The sequence below is a fragment of the Capricornis sumatraensis genome, chromosome 3, assembly GCF_032405125.1.
Source record: "Capricornis sumatraensis isolate serow.1 chromosome 3, serow.2, whole genome shotgun sequence".
Taxonomy (NCBI): Eukaryota; Metazoa; Chordata; class Mammalia; order Artiodactyla; family Bovidae; genus Capricornis; species Capricornis sumatraensis.
In genome coordinates this window covers 111,785,808-111,803,012 of record NC_091071.1, presented here as the reverse complement: position 1 = coordinate 111,803,012, position 17,205 = coordinate 111,785,808, and the positions used below count along the sequence as shown (strand labels likewise).

Genomic DNA, 17,205 nt, shown 5'->3' with positions numbered 1-17,205 from the left:
AGAATAGAACTTAACCATCAATAATGTTTAAAACTCTCCAGATGATTCTGATACATAGCCAAGACAAACTAAATCACGGTTTTAGTTTCACAAACACTTGACTGTTTACTATGTGCCATTTACTTCAGAAAACTCTATGGACATTAAAATGAATGAAGCAAAATTCTTGACTTTAAGGGTCTTATAGTTTAGTCAAGGGCACGTACACATAATGGATGTCTTCAATGCAATGACAGAAATATTGAGATGTGAGTATATACCAGATGCCATAAAGGCATAAAGAAGTGCAGCTGACCCTTGCCCAGCACTTTAAGGTAAAGTTTACTTGAGGTTCTGGCTTACTAATTCATAAATTACGTTTCTATTCATTCTTTTTTTTTTTTTTTTCCTTGAGTAACAGTGTGTCAAGCATTGTGTTAAACACAATTATGATTCTCAGTCGCTCAGTCGTGTCTGACCCTTTGCGACCCCATAGACTGGAGCCCGCCAGGCTCCCCTGTCCATGAGATTTCCTAAGCAAGAACACTGGAGTGGGTTGCCATTTCCTTCTACAGGGGATCTTCCTGACCCAGGGGTCAAACCCGAGTCTTCTGCATTGAAGGCAGATTCTTTACCACTGAACCACCTGGGAAACCCCTTAGACATAATTATAATTGTGATAAATTCTACAAAAGAGAGGAAGAGTATCATGAAAACTAAGATCATGGTCCTATCACTTCATGGCAAAAAGATGGAGAAACAATGGAAACAGTGACAGACTTTATTTTTTGTGGGGGGGCTCCAAAATCACTGCAGATGGTGACTGCAGCCATGAAATTAAAAGACACTCACTCCTTGGAAGAAAAGTTATGACCAACATAAACAGCATGTTAAAAAGCAGAGCCATGTTTGCCAACAAAGGTCCATCTTGTCAAAGCTGTAGTTTTTCCAGCAGTCATGTATGGATGTAAAAGTTGGACTATAAAGAAAATTGAGCTCCAAAGAATTGATGCTTTTGAACTGTGGTGTTGGAGAAGACTCTTGAGAGCCCCTTGGACAGCAGGGAGATCCAACCAGTCCATCCTAACAGAAATCAGTCCTGGATATTCATTGGAAGGACTGATGCCGAAGCTGAAACTCCAATACTTTGGCCACCTGATGCGAAGAACTGACTCATTTGAAAAGATTCTGATGCTGGGAAAGATTGAAGGTGGGAGGGGAAGGGGATGACAGAGGATGAGATGGTTTGATGGCATCACCAACTCAATGGACATGAGTGTGAGTAAGGTCCGGGAGTTGGTGATGGACAGCGAAGCCTGGCATGCTGTAGTCCATGGGGTTGCAAACAGTCGGACACAACTGAGTGACTGAACTGAACTGAACTGATCAAGTCAGAGAAGTTCTGGAACAGCCTGTATGTTTAAGGCATACATGCTTGAGTGGGCATCTAAAGAAACAGTAAAAATTATCAATATGAAGAAAAGGGACAGGAACTTATTCCAGGCAGAAGAGTAGTGAAAGTTCCATGATGGGAGGGAGCATGGTGATTTGAAGAACTAAAAGAAATCCAGAAGTACTGAGAGCAAGGGGTAGGGGGTGGGTAGGTTGTGGAGGATGAGGTTAAAACAGCAGGCAGGACCTTGTGCACTATGTTATGACGTTTTTATCTCAAAAGCTTTAGGAAGATTTTAAACAGAGAATGGAATCAGTTTTTTTGTTTTGTTTTGTTTTGTTTCTTTTAGGATCAGTTTAGCTTGAGTGTAGGAAATCAATTCAAAGGAAGAAAAAGGACTTCCTTAATGGTCCATTGGTTAAGACTCCATCCTTTCACAACACACAGAATGGGTCAGTCCTTGGTCAGGGCAACTGAGATCCTGCATGCAGCATGGCGTGGCCAAAAAAATAGCGGGGGGTGGGGGGGGGGACAAGGAAGAAGAGTAATTGAAGGAAAACCTGCTAAGGCTATGACATTCCTTTCAACAAGAGATGGTATAAGCATATTATTCACCCATTTCTTTTAATTGAAATATATTCCATATATCATTGTGTAAGTCTAATGAGTACATGTTAATTTATATATTGCAATATGACTGCCACTGTAGCAATAATTAGCACCTCTATCACATTACATATTACACTTTCTTTTTGGTCCTTGGAATAATTAAGTTTTAGTCTCTTAGCAAGTTTGATAATTATCATATAATATTACTGTTTATATGTCCATTCTAATCTCTAGGGTTTACTTACTACTCCTTGTAAGGTTATCTCCTAAAATAACATCTTTCCTGCTCCCCCATCTGCCATTCCCTGGCAAATATCATTGTATTCTGTTTTTACAGGGGAGCATTATTTAAATTCTACGTTTAAGTGATACCATTTGTCTTTCTCTATTTGTCTTTCAGAATTTGTCTTTCTCTCCAGGCTCTTCATTCTTCTGTACCCCATCCTTCAGACAAGGACACAGATGTGAGAAACCAGGCAGGAAAACTCTTGCTGAGCTACTGTAGAGTCATCAGTGTTCATAATTATTGCCATGAGCCAAGGAGAAAAGCATTTAGTGAGTTCTCTTTCTTTGGTCTAATAACGCAGAAAATATACCATTTATCTCAACTGCTGCTGCATTCCAAAAATAGGACCAGATAAATTCAATAATCTGGATATATGAGATAAGACTTATTTTGGCTTTATTTTCCCTTTTATTATGCAAGTTTAATATCTTCTTTTTCAAAAAAAAAGAAAAAAGTGTCAAAGATTATCTGATTCTATGACCTTTTCTCCAGAATTTCAGGAATATTACCTAAAGATTTATAAGTTTGATTTGCTTTGGAGTCTGTTTACATGTAAATAGGGTCATTACCTGTGATGTCTACAGGGGTCAGATAGTTCCTGCAAGTTGTGACAAGCAGTCTGGGAAAGAAAACAAATCAAACAATCTGAAAGATTCCCTGCCATCACTAAAGCACTCTAGCAGGGACACTGAGGCTTAAGCTCTACCATCACCAGTAGACTTCTCCTTTGGAAAGGGGCAAAGGGAATAACTATCACCCTTACACTCTAAAGGATCATAAGATCACCCCAATGTGCCTGTGCAGAGGGCAATCTTCTCAAAAAATGAGTCTCTACCTCCCTACAGTAAGACTCATCTTCTTCTTTCCCCCACTTATCTACCTCTTTTTCCATGAATTGGTATAACATATCTTAGAGCCTCTGCAGCTGCTGCTGCTAAGTCACTTCAGTTATGTCCAACTCTGTGCGATCCCATAGATGGTGGCCAACCAGGCTCCCCCATTCCTGAGATTCTCCAGGAAGAACACTAGAATGGGTTGCCATTTCCTTCTCCAATGCATTAAAGTGAAAAGTGAAAGTGAAGTCACTCAGTCGTGTCCGACCCTCAGCAACCCCATGGACTGTAGCCTTCCAGGCTCCTCCACCCATGGGATTTTCCAGGCAAGAGTACTGGAGTGGGGTGCCATTGCCTTCTCTGTTAGAGCCTCTACCACACTGTAAAATTCTTACAGCCAAACAGCATTCATCTTGACGTGCCTACAGATTACTACAGACAATGAGAACAGAACATTCTCAAATTTTATGGTGCAGAATAAATGACCTAGGAACCATGTTACATGTCCAAACCATGAGAAACATTCATCTGGTCAGAAAAAAAAAAGCAACTTCTTACTTTGTTGAAATTACCTTTTTGATATGGTGGAAGACAAATAATGGGTTGGCTCAAAAGTTTGTTCGAGTTTTTCCATAAAATGTTAGGAAAAACCCGAACAAACTTCTTGGCCAAGCCAATAATGGTGGAACTAGAATTCATATTATCGTATTTGAGTTAATTAATAGTCATGCATCTCAAGGGAAAAGATTTAGGCCAAGTTCAATAAAAACTGACATTGAGACAAAAATGAATATTATTTTGGCTTCTTTGCAAAGACTAAAAAATTATTGGTTTACATTTACATGATTTATTTACTATGCAACTCTCAATACAGGTTTTTTTTTAAATGTCCATAACCCTATATTATTAATCATAGTTGCTTTGTGACTATGGATAATTATGGTCTGTTAAAATAGTACAAGTTAACATGAAAAAAACTCTAAGAATCATACTCTTCATAGTTTAGATGCCAACTTAAGCTCTGAATAAAGCATTACAAGTAACCTAGTATTTCAATGGATGACACACAGAAGAACTCAGTTGTTGACTGAGAACATACTTTCTAAATTTGGCCTACACTCAATTATTGACATTTGACTCCAATTGAGGACATCAGTAGAGAAGGGAAACTAAATAAGCTCTCCCCATTAAGACCCCCTGACTCCAAAATAACACTGCTACATCCTGTGCATACAGTGAAATTCTCTCACAAAATCCTAGAGTCAGGATTATCAACAGGTGAGGTTTTTCTCTACACCAGGAAATTTTTCAGGACAGTAAATTTGAGTAACTTTGAGAAGAATTAAAAAAGCAAAGACATTACTTTGCCAACAAAGGTCCGTCTATTCAGAGCTGTGGTTTTTCCAGTAGTCATGTATGGATGTGAGAGTTGGACTATAAAGAAAGCTGAGTGCCAAAGAATTGATGCTTTTGAACTGTGGTCCTGGAGAAGACTCTTGAGAATCCCTTGGACTGCAAGGAGATCCTAAACAACATCAATCCTGAATATTCATTGGAAAGACTGATGCTGAAGCTGAAACTCCAAAAATTTGGCCACATGATGTGAAGAACTGACTAATTGGAAAAGACCCTGATGCTGGGAAAGATTGAAGGCAAGAGGAGAAGGGGACAACAGAGGATGAGATGGTTGGATGGTATCACTGACTCAATGGACATGAGTTTGAGTAAGCTCTGGGTGTTGGTGATGGACAGGGAAGCCTGGGGTGCTGCAGTCCACGAGGTCGCAAAGAGTAAGACACAACTGAGTGACTAAACTGAACTGAGAAGTCTTCATATTTTCCCGTGCTTCTGTATTGCCTTGTGAAACTGAAGACATGTGTGGCACTCTTGACAGTTTATTGTGTTGGGTGGTTTTCTCATAATACATTGAAAATGTCTCTGGAGTTTTCCATTTTGGGAAGATTGGGTTTGATTACATTCACTGATAAGAAAGATAGGTCTTTCCATTATTAATATCATTAGAAGGAGAGGTTTTTGATCACTTGTCACCATAAACAGTAGCAAGTAAAACAGAATGAATGTTTACACATAAAATTTATACAAAGAGAAAAAACATAATTACATATTTAACATATAGCTGAGCAGTTCTCTAAGCATACAAAAAAAGTCAACATAACATAGTGAAAAATAAATTTAATCAAAAAATTCAATATTTCTTCAAGCCAAAAAAATAATTAAAGCCAAAAAATTGGTGATATATTTAAGTAAATGGTAATAAAATTAATAATTGAATTATACAAACAGATGTTTAAAAAATACTAAGACTAGAAAAGATAAATGGAATAAATAAAATATTATTCACAATGAAACTAAAGAAAAATCCCTGAAAATAATAAATTGTTATTTAAATACATACTAAAATATATGTGTACATTCCAATTCCAAGGAAAGGCAATGCAAAAGAATGCTCAAACTACCACACAATTGCACTCATCTCACATGCTAGTAAAGTAATGCTCAAAACTCTCCAAGCCAGGCTTCAGCAATACGTGAACCGCGAAATCCCTGATGTTCAAGCTGGTTTTAGAAAAGGCAGAGGAACCAGAGATCAAATTGCCAACATCCGCTGGATCATGGAAAAAGCAAGAGAGTTCCAGAAGAACATCTATTTCTGCTTTATTGACTATGCCAAAGCCTCTGACTGTGTGGATCACAATAAACTGTGGAAAATTGTGAAAGAGATGGGAATACCAGACCACATGACCTGCCTCTTGAGAATTCTGTATGCAATTCAGGAAGCAACAGTTAGAACTGGACATGGAACAACAGACTGGTTCCAAAAGGGAAAAGGAGTACATCAAGGCTGTATATTGTCACCCTGCTTGTTTAACTTATATGCAGAGTACATCATGAGAAACGCTGGACTGGAAGTAACATAAGCTGGAATCAAGATTGCCAGGAGAAATATCAAAAACCTCAGATATGCAGATGACACCACCCTTATGGCAGAAACTGAAGAGGAACTAAAAAGCCTCTTGATGAAAGTGAAAGCGGACAGTGAAAAAGTTGGCTTCAAGCTCAACATTCAGAAAACGAAGATCATGGCATCTGGTCCCATCACTTCATGGGAAATAGATGGGGAAACAGTGTCAGACTTTATTTTTTTGGACTCCAAAATCACTGCAGATGGTGACTGCAGTCATGAAATTAAAAGTTGCTTACTCCTTGGAAGAAAAGTTATGACCAACCTAGATAGCATATTCAAAAGCAGAGACATTACTTTGCCGACTAAGGTCTGTCTAGTCAAGGCTATGGTTTTTCCTGTGGTCATGTATGGATGTGAGAGTTGGACTGTGAAGAAGGCTGAGCGCTGAAGAATTGATGCTTTTGAACTGTGGTGTTGGAGAAGACTCTTGAGAGTCCCTCGGACTGCAAGGAGATCCAACCAGTCCATTCTAAAGGAGATCAACCCTGGGATTTCTTTGGAAGGAATGATGCTAAAGCTGAAGCTCCAGTACTTTGGCCACCTCATGCGAAGAGTTGACTCATTGGGAAAAACTTTGATGCTGGGAGGGATTGGGGGCAGGAGGAGGAGGGGACAGCCGAGGATGAGATGGCTGGATGGCATCATGGACTCAATGGACGTGAGTCTGAGTGAACTCCGGGAGATGGTGATGGACAGGGAACCCTGGCGTGCTGCAATTCATCGGGTCGCACAGAGTCAATTCATCGGGTCGCACAGAGTCAGACACGACTGAGCGACTGAACTGAACTGGCAGTGTTTATATGGATATATATTGAGTATACTTACTTTTATATATGATTATATAAATATACTCAAGAGACTACAGTCACAAGAAACATGCCTAGGGAGATGGATTTGCTTGATTAAATACTAGACCATAATGGATAAAATTTGGGGGTCTGAGTATACTTCATGTGTAGTGTAGGGTAAGGGAGTTAGAGAAGGCAAGGTTTGGAAAAAGAATGAGACCGCACTTTACAGGGATAGATCACCTTTAATGAGGTGAGAAGGGGCAGCAGTCAGATTAGTGAGCTGCCGCACTAACCCAAGAAAAGAGTATGTGGAAATCTACTGTCTTAAGGGGGCCTATTCTTCTTCAAGGTTGTTTAGAGTAGTTATCTCCTAAATGGCTGGGGCAAGGGATTCTGGAGATGGGCCAGAGGCTGGACTGGCTGGGAACTGGGCGTAATCAATCTAAATGTCCATTTTTTTCCTTCAGGTGAGAGAGTTCTTTGTTTTGCATTCAATGGTGGGGAGGATCTGGAGGGGAGTTTTAAGTCCAGGCTATTTTGAGCCATGTAACTTTCCTTCAGGTAGGATGAATATGTAACATTTGGGGACTATGTTAGCCAGCCTCTAGGTTGGTCTCCCCAGGTCCTCACCATCTGGTAGTCCTCTCCAGCACTGAATCAGACCTGACTCATGTGACACACAAAAAAGTGAAAGTAACAGACATTTCCATCTTTATCTTCTACCTACTCAGCCGGGGACAATCCTAGAACCACGTCATGGGGACACTCAAGTTGTGCTGAAGCGAGTTTCATGTAGAGAAACCTGAGGCCTCGTGCCATCAGCAAATACGGGTGAACCAAGCTCTACCTTGGCTGTATATCTTCCAGCCTCAGTCAAGCCATCAGATGATTGCAGCCCCAGCTGATACCTGATTGCAACATCATTAAAGCAAGAACCATCCACCTAAGCCAATCCCCAGTTCCTTATACACACAAACTGTGAAGAAAGTTTTTGTTTTTTCAAAGTCACTAAGTTTCAGGTAATTTATTGCATAGTAAAATAAAACTAATACAGATGGTGTATATGTATGTGTGGTGTGTGTGTGTATGTGTGGGTGCAAATGTATCCAATTAGTAGTTAGGCTGTATATAATCTATGAATTTAATAATTAGTCCATCTTTAAGATAAAGTTCTTTGTTAGTAAAGATGGTAATACAGCAGATTATGTATTGCCTAAAAACATTACTGAGAGTGACTGAACTGAACTGAACTGAACTGAAGGGCAGTATAAATCACACAATCATTTGGAAAACATTTTTTCAATATATAAAAACACCCTTAAAATATTTTCTATCTGAATGCCTATTTCAATCAAAAATAATTATTTGAAATATATCAACCACTTAAATATAAGGAATAAAACTATAAAACTCTCAGAAGCAATCCTAAGGTTAAAATTTCATGACCTTGAATTTGGCAATGTATTCTTAGATATAGTAACAAAAATCATGTGTAATAGGAGAAAAAATAGATAAATCATACTTCATCATAATTTTTTAAATGCATGCACCAAAGGACATTATCAAAAAGTGAAAAGACAATATACCGAGTAGAAGAAAATATTTGCAAGCCTTATGTTTGATAATGGTCTGCTATCTGGAATGTCTGAATAGCTCTCAAACTCAACTACAATAAGAAAAAAAAAAGGTAACAGACATGAATAGGCATTTCTCCAAAGAAGAAACCACAAAAGGCACACAAGCATATTAAAATACACTTAACATCATTAGTCTAACTATGGAGGTTTACACTTAAACTGCAATGAGATACCAATTAGGATAGCTATAATAAGAAGAATGGAAAATAACAACTGGTGAGGATTCAGACAAACTGGTACATTTTACACGTTGCCAGTATGAATGTAAAATGGTGCAGCAATTTTAGAAAGTTGTTTAGTGGTTTCTCAAAAAGATAAACAGAATTATCATATTACCCAATGATTCTACACCTCAATATATTTACCTCCAAAGACAAAAATATGTAATCAAAAAACTTGTGTACAAATGTTCACAGCAGCACTATTTATAATGGTCAAAGAGTGGGGGGAAAAGCCAAATAACCTTCCATGGATGAATGGATAAAGAAACATGGTACAAACATATAATGAAATAGTATTCAACCATAAAAAATAATGAAGTATTAATATATATTATAATTCATATAAACATAAAAAAATAGGCGGAGGAAACAAGATGAAAGGTCATATACTCCATGATTCTATTCGTGTAAAATATCCAAAATAAGTGAATTCATAGGTAGAAATTAGATTCATGATTATGAGAGTGTAGAGAAGGGAAGAATGAGGAATTACTGATTAATGGGAATAGACTTTTTTTCTGGGATGATTAAAATGTTTTGGAACAAAATAGAGTGTTTGAACAGTATTGTGAATGTATTAAATACCACTTATTTGTACATTTTAATAGAGTTAATTTTGTTAACTATTGTGAATTTCAGTTCAGTTCAAATTTTGTTATATCTTTTCATTCATAAACTCCTTTTATAAAAATGGATCCCATAAGATATTAATTCAAGAAAAGGGGGATACACTCAAAAACAGTTTCAAAATTGTCTAAAACAATGCTTGATATATGATAATTCTTGTTTCTCTACTTTTTTATATATAGGGAGATAAAAGGAATAAAACACACCAAAATAATTTGAGTGGATGTGTTTGGGTTGGTTGGAATTTATATGAACTTTTTCCCTGTTTCTGTTAATGAGCATTATCTGTGTGTGCACACACACTGATAGACACACCAGGTAATCACAACATTTAATTTCTTTAAAACCAATTATCCCAAATTGCCATCTCAGGGTACACCATCGTTTCTATTAAATTGTCTTTAATTTGGATTCAACAAAATTTATACATTTATTTTTTTTCTCACTAAATTGTCAATCTCTGGGCTTGTCTGAATTGACTGCTATACCTCAAAGACTTAATGTTGCTTCCAAGAAGCCTCATGTAGTCTGCCCACCTGGAATGTTTTTCTATTCATCCTTACCTATTTGACTCTCAGAGCCCAACCCATGCTTCCCTTTCTATCATGATTATCTTGAATGGAATTTTTTCTGTTGTTTAATATCACCATGCCTATAACGCACCCTTCAAGGCTCTATGTGGATATAAGTGTTTGAGTGGTATCACCTCTAACTGATTGTATGTTTCTTAAAGGAGGAGCTTCAATCTTGTATGTACCTATAGGTGCACATACCACACCCTGCAGAATTATAGTCCAGGAGTTTGTACTTAATAGATGATGAATAAATAAGAATATATGAATGTAGTATAGAAGATTATTAAATTTCATTTGATCATTTTTTACTTATTAATGTAAAGTGAGCTTCCTCTCACTTCCAAAGACTATGTCAATAAAATATCTCATTCTTTCTGAAATTAAGCAAAAATAAAAACGGGGGTTATTAAGACTGATCTATAGGTATATTTTGGTGTCATATATATTTTCACATAATTCTGATATATTTTTCCCCAGTATCCAAAATCAACCTAATTTTGCATATTACATTCCAGAGTGTAATATGCTAAGTGTGACCCAGTTGATATACATTTTAAGAAAATTTTCCTAGCTATAGACATGAAATATTTTCTGCTATGTATTTTCTGTAAGTTTTATTGATTATAATATTACATTTAAATCCATAATACATTTTGAGATTTTACATAATGTGAAACTTAAGTCAGTATATTTATGGGGCTTTTGCTTGCTTGATTTGCCCATGGATGTCCAATTGCTTCAGGACCACTTGTTGAAAGTACTGTCTTTCTGCCACTGAATTGCTTTTGCACTTCTGTCAAAAGTCAGTTAGGCAGATTTGGATGTGTATATTTTTGAGTTCTATGTTTCATTGATCTGTGTGTTTATCCTTCTGCTAGTTCTATATGTCTTAATTATTACTGAAAGCTGTATAATGTCATTTTAATTAAAACTCTTTAGATAAATATTATTTCAAAACCTTAGGGAAACTGTATTATTTTTGCTTCTGAAACAAGCATTTTTCCTACATAGTTTTTAAAATCTCAATGAATAGAACACAGAACAAAGGTGAAGAAAAGGGTCAAATTTTATAACAGAAAAAAAAAGTCTTTGATTACAATCTCCTTGTCTTTTGCAGTATAAATTAATTATTTTAAATAAGAAACATAAACTTGTCTAAAAATATAGCATATGTATATTTCAAAAGACTAAAACCATCAAGGAGAGGGTTCTTTGAACTGTAAAATGTCATGTGGTCAAAGGCTTTCAATGCATTATATGAACCTTTCTGCTTTAAGTCTATAAATTTTTATTATCTGCCTTAAACCACACAAAACTTCCTTGAATAATTTCCATCATTTATTTTCTAAAGAATCTAATCTGCTGAACTGCCTTCTCAACATTTACTTTGCTTTTTAACAGTGCAAATTATATCTAAGTACAAGATACTCCACAACCATGCATATTACTCTAATTGTGCTATAGAGCTGACATGGAATAATGAAATGCTAATTGCAATTAGAACATTTTATTTATTCAGAATTGATTCCTTGCCTTATTCCACTTTCAGAATTTTCTACAACTATAGGGTTATGCTCAAACACCACCAAATAATCCATTGACCATAAACTGAATTAATATTTTTACCAGTTCCCTCCAACAATACACATTGCAGCTCAGGGAACAGCTATTAGGAAATTCTTTAATCAACATATACATATGACAGTTAATTCCCACATATTAAGCCTTATGTGGGAATATCAAAAGCCCCTATTTTTTGGATTTGCTGAGTTCTACCACACTTCCCACTAAAAGACGTGGCTTTGTATCTAGCCAGTACCTTGCAGATTGCTCCAGTAATTTACTAGCTAGGTATGAAAGAAAGGACAGTATCACCAAAATTCTCTTGTGCCATCTTAGTTATCAATAATCACCAGTAGCTATTGGACATGCCAAATTTTCTCTAGAGTAGATGACACAAAAAATTATGAACTGTTACCTGAGTGCACTACAAATAAAACATTTTTGCAAAGAAGTTCATTCCTTTACCTGTTTGACATCATATGCCAGAAGAACATATTTTAAATCTGGTGAAACTGAATGTCTTGATGCTTTGAAGGTTACCTGAAAGTAAAAAGAAACAATTATTTTAAAACATTTAATAACAGAAAGATTAATAACCATTTAGATATGTAAATATTAAAAATATCTCCATTATCCTCATAATACTGTAAAATAAGCATTCTCATTCACACTTCAAGTCTAAACAGTCATGAACACAGATGGACATAAAAACTTGGAAGAGCCTATATTAGACATTTCATTAAGAAAAATATTTGCCCCATATGTCCTCTATATTTTAACACTATAGACTAGGTTAATATTTTCATTATAGAAACAAAAACAAAACATCATTGAATTTCTTCAAAGTAATCAAAATGCTTTTATATTTGCATGCTGGATCAATCAAAAGGAAAAGAAATAGTGGCATTCTATGGTGTCATGATATTCTGTCTTTGCATTTTAGTTTTACCACTGGTTATACATTTATATTTTTAAAAAGACATATATTAAAGACAAAATCTCCTTAAAGAAAACCCCCAGAGTAAACGTTTTAATTATCTTGATTACCATATATATATATATATATATATATATATATATATATATATATATATATATGGCATATACAGCTTCCCTGGTGGCTTAGATGGTAAAGAATCCTCCTAGATGTGGGAGACCTGGGTTCAGTCCCTGGATTGGGAAGATCCCTTGGAGAATGGAATGGCTACCCACTCCAGTATTCTTACCTGGAGAATTCCATGGACAGAGGAGCCAGGTGGGCTACAGTCCATGGAGTCGCAGAGTCGGACAGAACCGAGTGACTTTCACTTTCAAGTTCATACAAACTTGAAATGTGTTTACATGGTATATAAACAACTATGCTACAGATCTTCTATTTTGAGCCCTTCATTTTACCATTGAATAGATCTGATATAGAGAGTGGGGAAATTGTTTTATTTCAAATAGAGTTTATATGTAGCTTCACATCTAGAGAAGGCAAAGAAATTGAGTTGATGCATCAAAAGCCTACAAAATACAAACAAAAAAATGAACTCTATATGGATTTTAAGCAAACTAATTTTTAATGATTTTTGCAGAGAAATACATGTATAAATAATTGTACACAGGGCAGTTTCCACAACACTTCTCCAAGAAAAAACAAAAAAGGATGAAGTCAAGGTTTTAGTACTTATAAATTTTCAAACATATTGGAAAGGATAGGAAGCTCCAAATAACCAACATTTAGCAAACTCTCTGTGGCATAATATAAATATCTATTTGGGCTCTTTCCCTGGCTCCTGACACAGAGCTTCTAAAATGCTTGGGGGAACTTCCCTGGTGGCCCAATAGTTGATACTCCAGGTTTCCTCTGCAGTGGGCATGGGTTTGATCTGTTTGGAAAACTATGAACTTATATACCCTGCAGCACCACCAGATAAATAAATAATTGAAATCTCTTAAAAATGATTTAAACAATAAAATCCTTGGAATTTCTTGAGTGATAGAAGGGTCTTTTGTCATTGATAACTAGCCCACTTTGACCATATCTGATAAAAGTTATTGAGATGACTCCAGAAGTAGGGGTGAGGGGAGAGTGACTAGATAGCTTCTGGATGGGGGCTGGTTACCAGAAGAACCAACCACCTGATTAGAGGGGTAGCACTTTGAACCCTACTTGGAGGTCAGGGAGGGTGGTGGCACTGGAGATGAAGTTTAATCACATTGCCAGCAATTTAACCAACCAGTCCTAGCTAACAAAATCTCAGTGAAAGCCTCTGAATGATGAGATTTGTAGAAGCTTCCTTGATGATAAACATATCGGTGTAGCAGGAGAGGACGCGTATCGACTGAGAGAGAGACTGTGCTTAGGACCCTTCTTCATTTACCCTATTTACCTCTTCATCTGGCTTTTCATTTGTATTCTTTAAAATAAACCAGTGATCATAACTATAGCTCTTTCTGTATCACTCTATCAAATTATCAAATTGGGGGCAGTCAGTGTGTCATTAACCTGTCGGTTTTTCACTAACTGTGGGGAATTAGTATCAGAAAGAATTGAATTGTAAGTCTGTGCTGTGCTTAGTCACTCAGTGATGTCTGACTCTGCAACACTTTAGACTGTAGGCTGCCAGGCTCCTCTGCCCATGGGATTCTCCAGGCAAGAATACTAGAGTGGGTTGCCATTTCCTCCTCCATGGTATCTTCCTGACCCAGGGATCCAGCCCATATCTTCTTGGTCTCCTGCACTGCAGGCTGATTTTTTAGCTGATGAGCCATGGAAAAGCACCCCCTTACACACATACCCAGAGAATTGCTGAAATAACATAGTTTTTTTTTTTTTTTTTTTTCATTGCTCAGCTAGATATGCAAGAGAATGGAGTGCTCTAGGAGAAAATACTTTTACATGGTACTGTTAATTTAGAAGAAGCGTTGTTTATATTCATCCATCTTATACCAGCCACTTTACAAGAATGGAATAATTGTTGGTAATAACTCATCTGAAGAAATTTGCTTTTAATTTTTTTCAAAAAGCCATTTCAATAATAATGAAAATAACAACAAACTACAATCACAACAGCGGAGCTACCATCACAATTAGTAGAGCTATCATGTATCATATTATAAGCTCTGAAATTGCTTTGAACTCTGTAGTTCTCAACACTCCTCTCATGACAAAGCTGTAAGGTTCAGTTCAGTTCAGTTGTTCAGTCGTGTCCGACTCTGTGCGACCCCATGATTTGCAGCACTCCAGGCCTCCCTGTCCGTCACCAACTCCCGGAGTTCACTCAAACTCATCTAGCCATCTCATCCTCTGTCGTCCCCTTCTGCTCCTGCCCCCAATCCCTCCCAGCATGAGTCTTTTCCAATGAGTCAACTCTTCGCATGAGGTGGCCAAAGTACTGGAGTTTCAGCCTTAGCATCATTCCTTCCAAAGAACACCCAGGACTGATCTCCTTTAGAATGGACTGGTTGGATCTCCTTGCAGTCCATGGGACTCTCAAGAGTCTTCTCCAACACCACAATTCAAAAGTATCAATTCCTCGGCGCTCAGCTTTCTTCACAGTCCAACTCTCATATCCATGCATGACTACTGGAAAAACCACAGCCTTGACTAGATGGACCTTTGTTGGCAAAGGAATGTCTCTGCTTTTGAATATGCTATCTAGGTTGGTCATAACTTTCCTTCCAAGGAGTAAGCTGTAAGGTAGGTAGCCTCATTCTAATTTTTTCACTAACTTAGTGTATGTAGAAATAATGGATATTAGCCTGTATGGAATTCAGAGTCACATAGAGAACACAAGGTCCCGTCTCTCACATGAATGCAGTATTAGGAGGTGCATTGTTACACAGATGAGGAGGTTCGGTGTTATTTAAAAATTGGTTAAAAGGGCAATACCTATCATTCCAGTCCAATGGGAATTTGAAAACTCTAATAATAACAGTTCTTAAATTTTTGTCAAGGTCACAGAGAAGTATACATCATGAAAGAATGAAGGAGGAACTCCTTTCACAAGCCCTGCACCAACAGGAGGTTCTTTATTGTTTTCACTCCTTCTTTCTTTCCTTCCTCTCACCCTCCTTCCTCCCTTCCTTCCTTCCTCCGTCCCTCCCTCTCTCCTTTTTCCTTCTTTCCTTCCTTCCTCCTTCTTTCCCTCATTCCTCCTTTCTCTCTTTTTTTAGAGAGCTACACTGTCTGAAGTTTGAATTAAAGAAAATCTCATCTCCCTTGTCCCCACCCACTCTCATATGATGTTGCTCACACAAATTAACTTCACACGTTCACAGGTGCATCTGAGCCTCTGGTAACAACATTTTAGTATCTTTTACAGTTCCTACAATTATCTAGTCTGGCACTTTATTAATTATCACTATACTGCCTCCAAGTTTATGCAGCACACAACCTGGGAAACATTCCAAATACCTTTTCAGAGGCCCAAGCTGTAGAAACTACTCTAAATTTAGAGAGCTGTGCACAGGTGGTGCTGCAAAGAGACTTGCTGATGATACACATATAAGACAGACATTCTTGCTGCTTAGCTAAGGGACGTAGAAATCTCAGGAAAAATCCCTCTTAGCATAAGCCATTTACATTATCATCTGTTGCATCTGGGAGATTAATTCTTCCTAGCAGACCCCAGAGACCCTTTGGTGTACATTGACCCTAATTACAGACGTTAATATAGTTCCAGTTGACTCTCAACTTGATAAGGCCACAAATTAGCATTTTGGGAAGTTTATTATTGCCAATAACGCTATTTTGTTACCTATATATTTAATCACTTCATTACTATTGCAATAAAAGGATGCAGAGATATTTTCTACATGTGCTTATTGGTATTTTCAGCAGTGATGCTTACTAATGCATTTTTGGACAAAGAGCATTAAAATGCATGAACTCTGCCATCTAGGAACATTCAATTAAAGCCATGTCAGGTAAGAGAAACAGAAAAACAGATATGCCAGTTGTCAATTTAACAACAATGAAAACAAGACATCTGATCAAGTTGAGAAACAAATGCATGCTTTCAGGCAGCTTGGGAAGATTCTATAGTACCTCATTCTGTATATCACTCAACTGTACCAAAACTAACTTACTTAACGTTCAAAATAAGATGAGCATCATGCTAACCACTGAATGTGCTACAAAGTTGAAAAACAAAGTCATTAGAAATTTTCCCATCTCAAACTGGGCAGGATAAGACAAGAACTGTGTTTTTCCATGATAGAGCAGGAGTCCAAAATCCAAATGACTTAAAAGACTGGGTTTGTAGTGATAGAAAAGGGATGTCTGAGTACACTGAGGCCAAATGGACTAGTGGGCAAGTATCCCCTAGGCTAGGTTATCTAAAGGAGCAGTAGCCCCTTGGTTTCAAAGAACCATTATCATTTGAGAAATTATATACAGTAGTTCTAATATAATTTACAGTCATGGTTTTAAAATTATAGCTCAGTATTTTGAAATATGTATGGCTACCAGATTCTGCCTAGGGACTACTAGTTTGCTAACTTTTGGTAAAGCAATAACTGCCATAAGGATAAAGGTGAGGCGGGGGTCTGGGGGTGCAATCCTGGGAGAGTTACAGAAAAAAATGGTATAAACTTCATATACTTGGTGGTAAAGTCAGTGAAAACTTCATAATCCAGTGTTTTCCAGTTATATGAAATTGCAGACTGTATTATGAGAACAACCTTCAAAAATATACACAAAGCTTTAAAAGAGGTGT

The 17,205-nt window shown here is 37.0% G+C and overlaps 1 protein-coding gene across 1 annotated transcript in view; it reads right to left on the bottom strand.

Annotated features, from left to right (window-relative positions):
- The window catches only part of DPP10 (dipeptidyl peptidase like 10), a 755,039-nt gene that overhangs the window by 336,067 nt on the left and 401,767 nt on the right, over positions 1 to 17,205 (bottom strand). Inside the window, exon 5 of the mRNA XM_068969380.1 lies at positions 11,966 to 12,040. Coding sequence (XP_068825481.1) covers positions 11,966 to 12,040 — 75 coding nt within the window. The remainder of the gene's footprint in view (positions 1 to 11,965; positions 12,041 to 17,205) is intronic.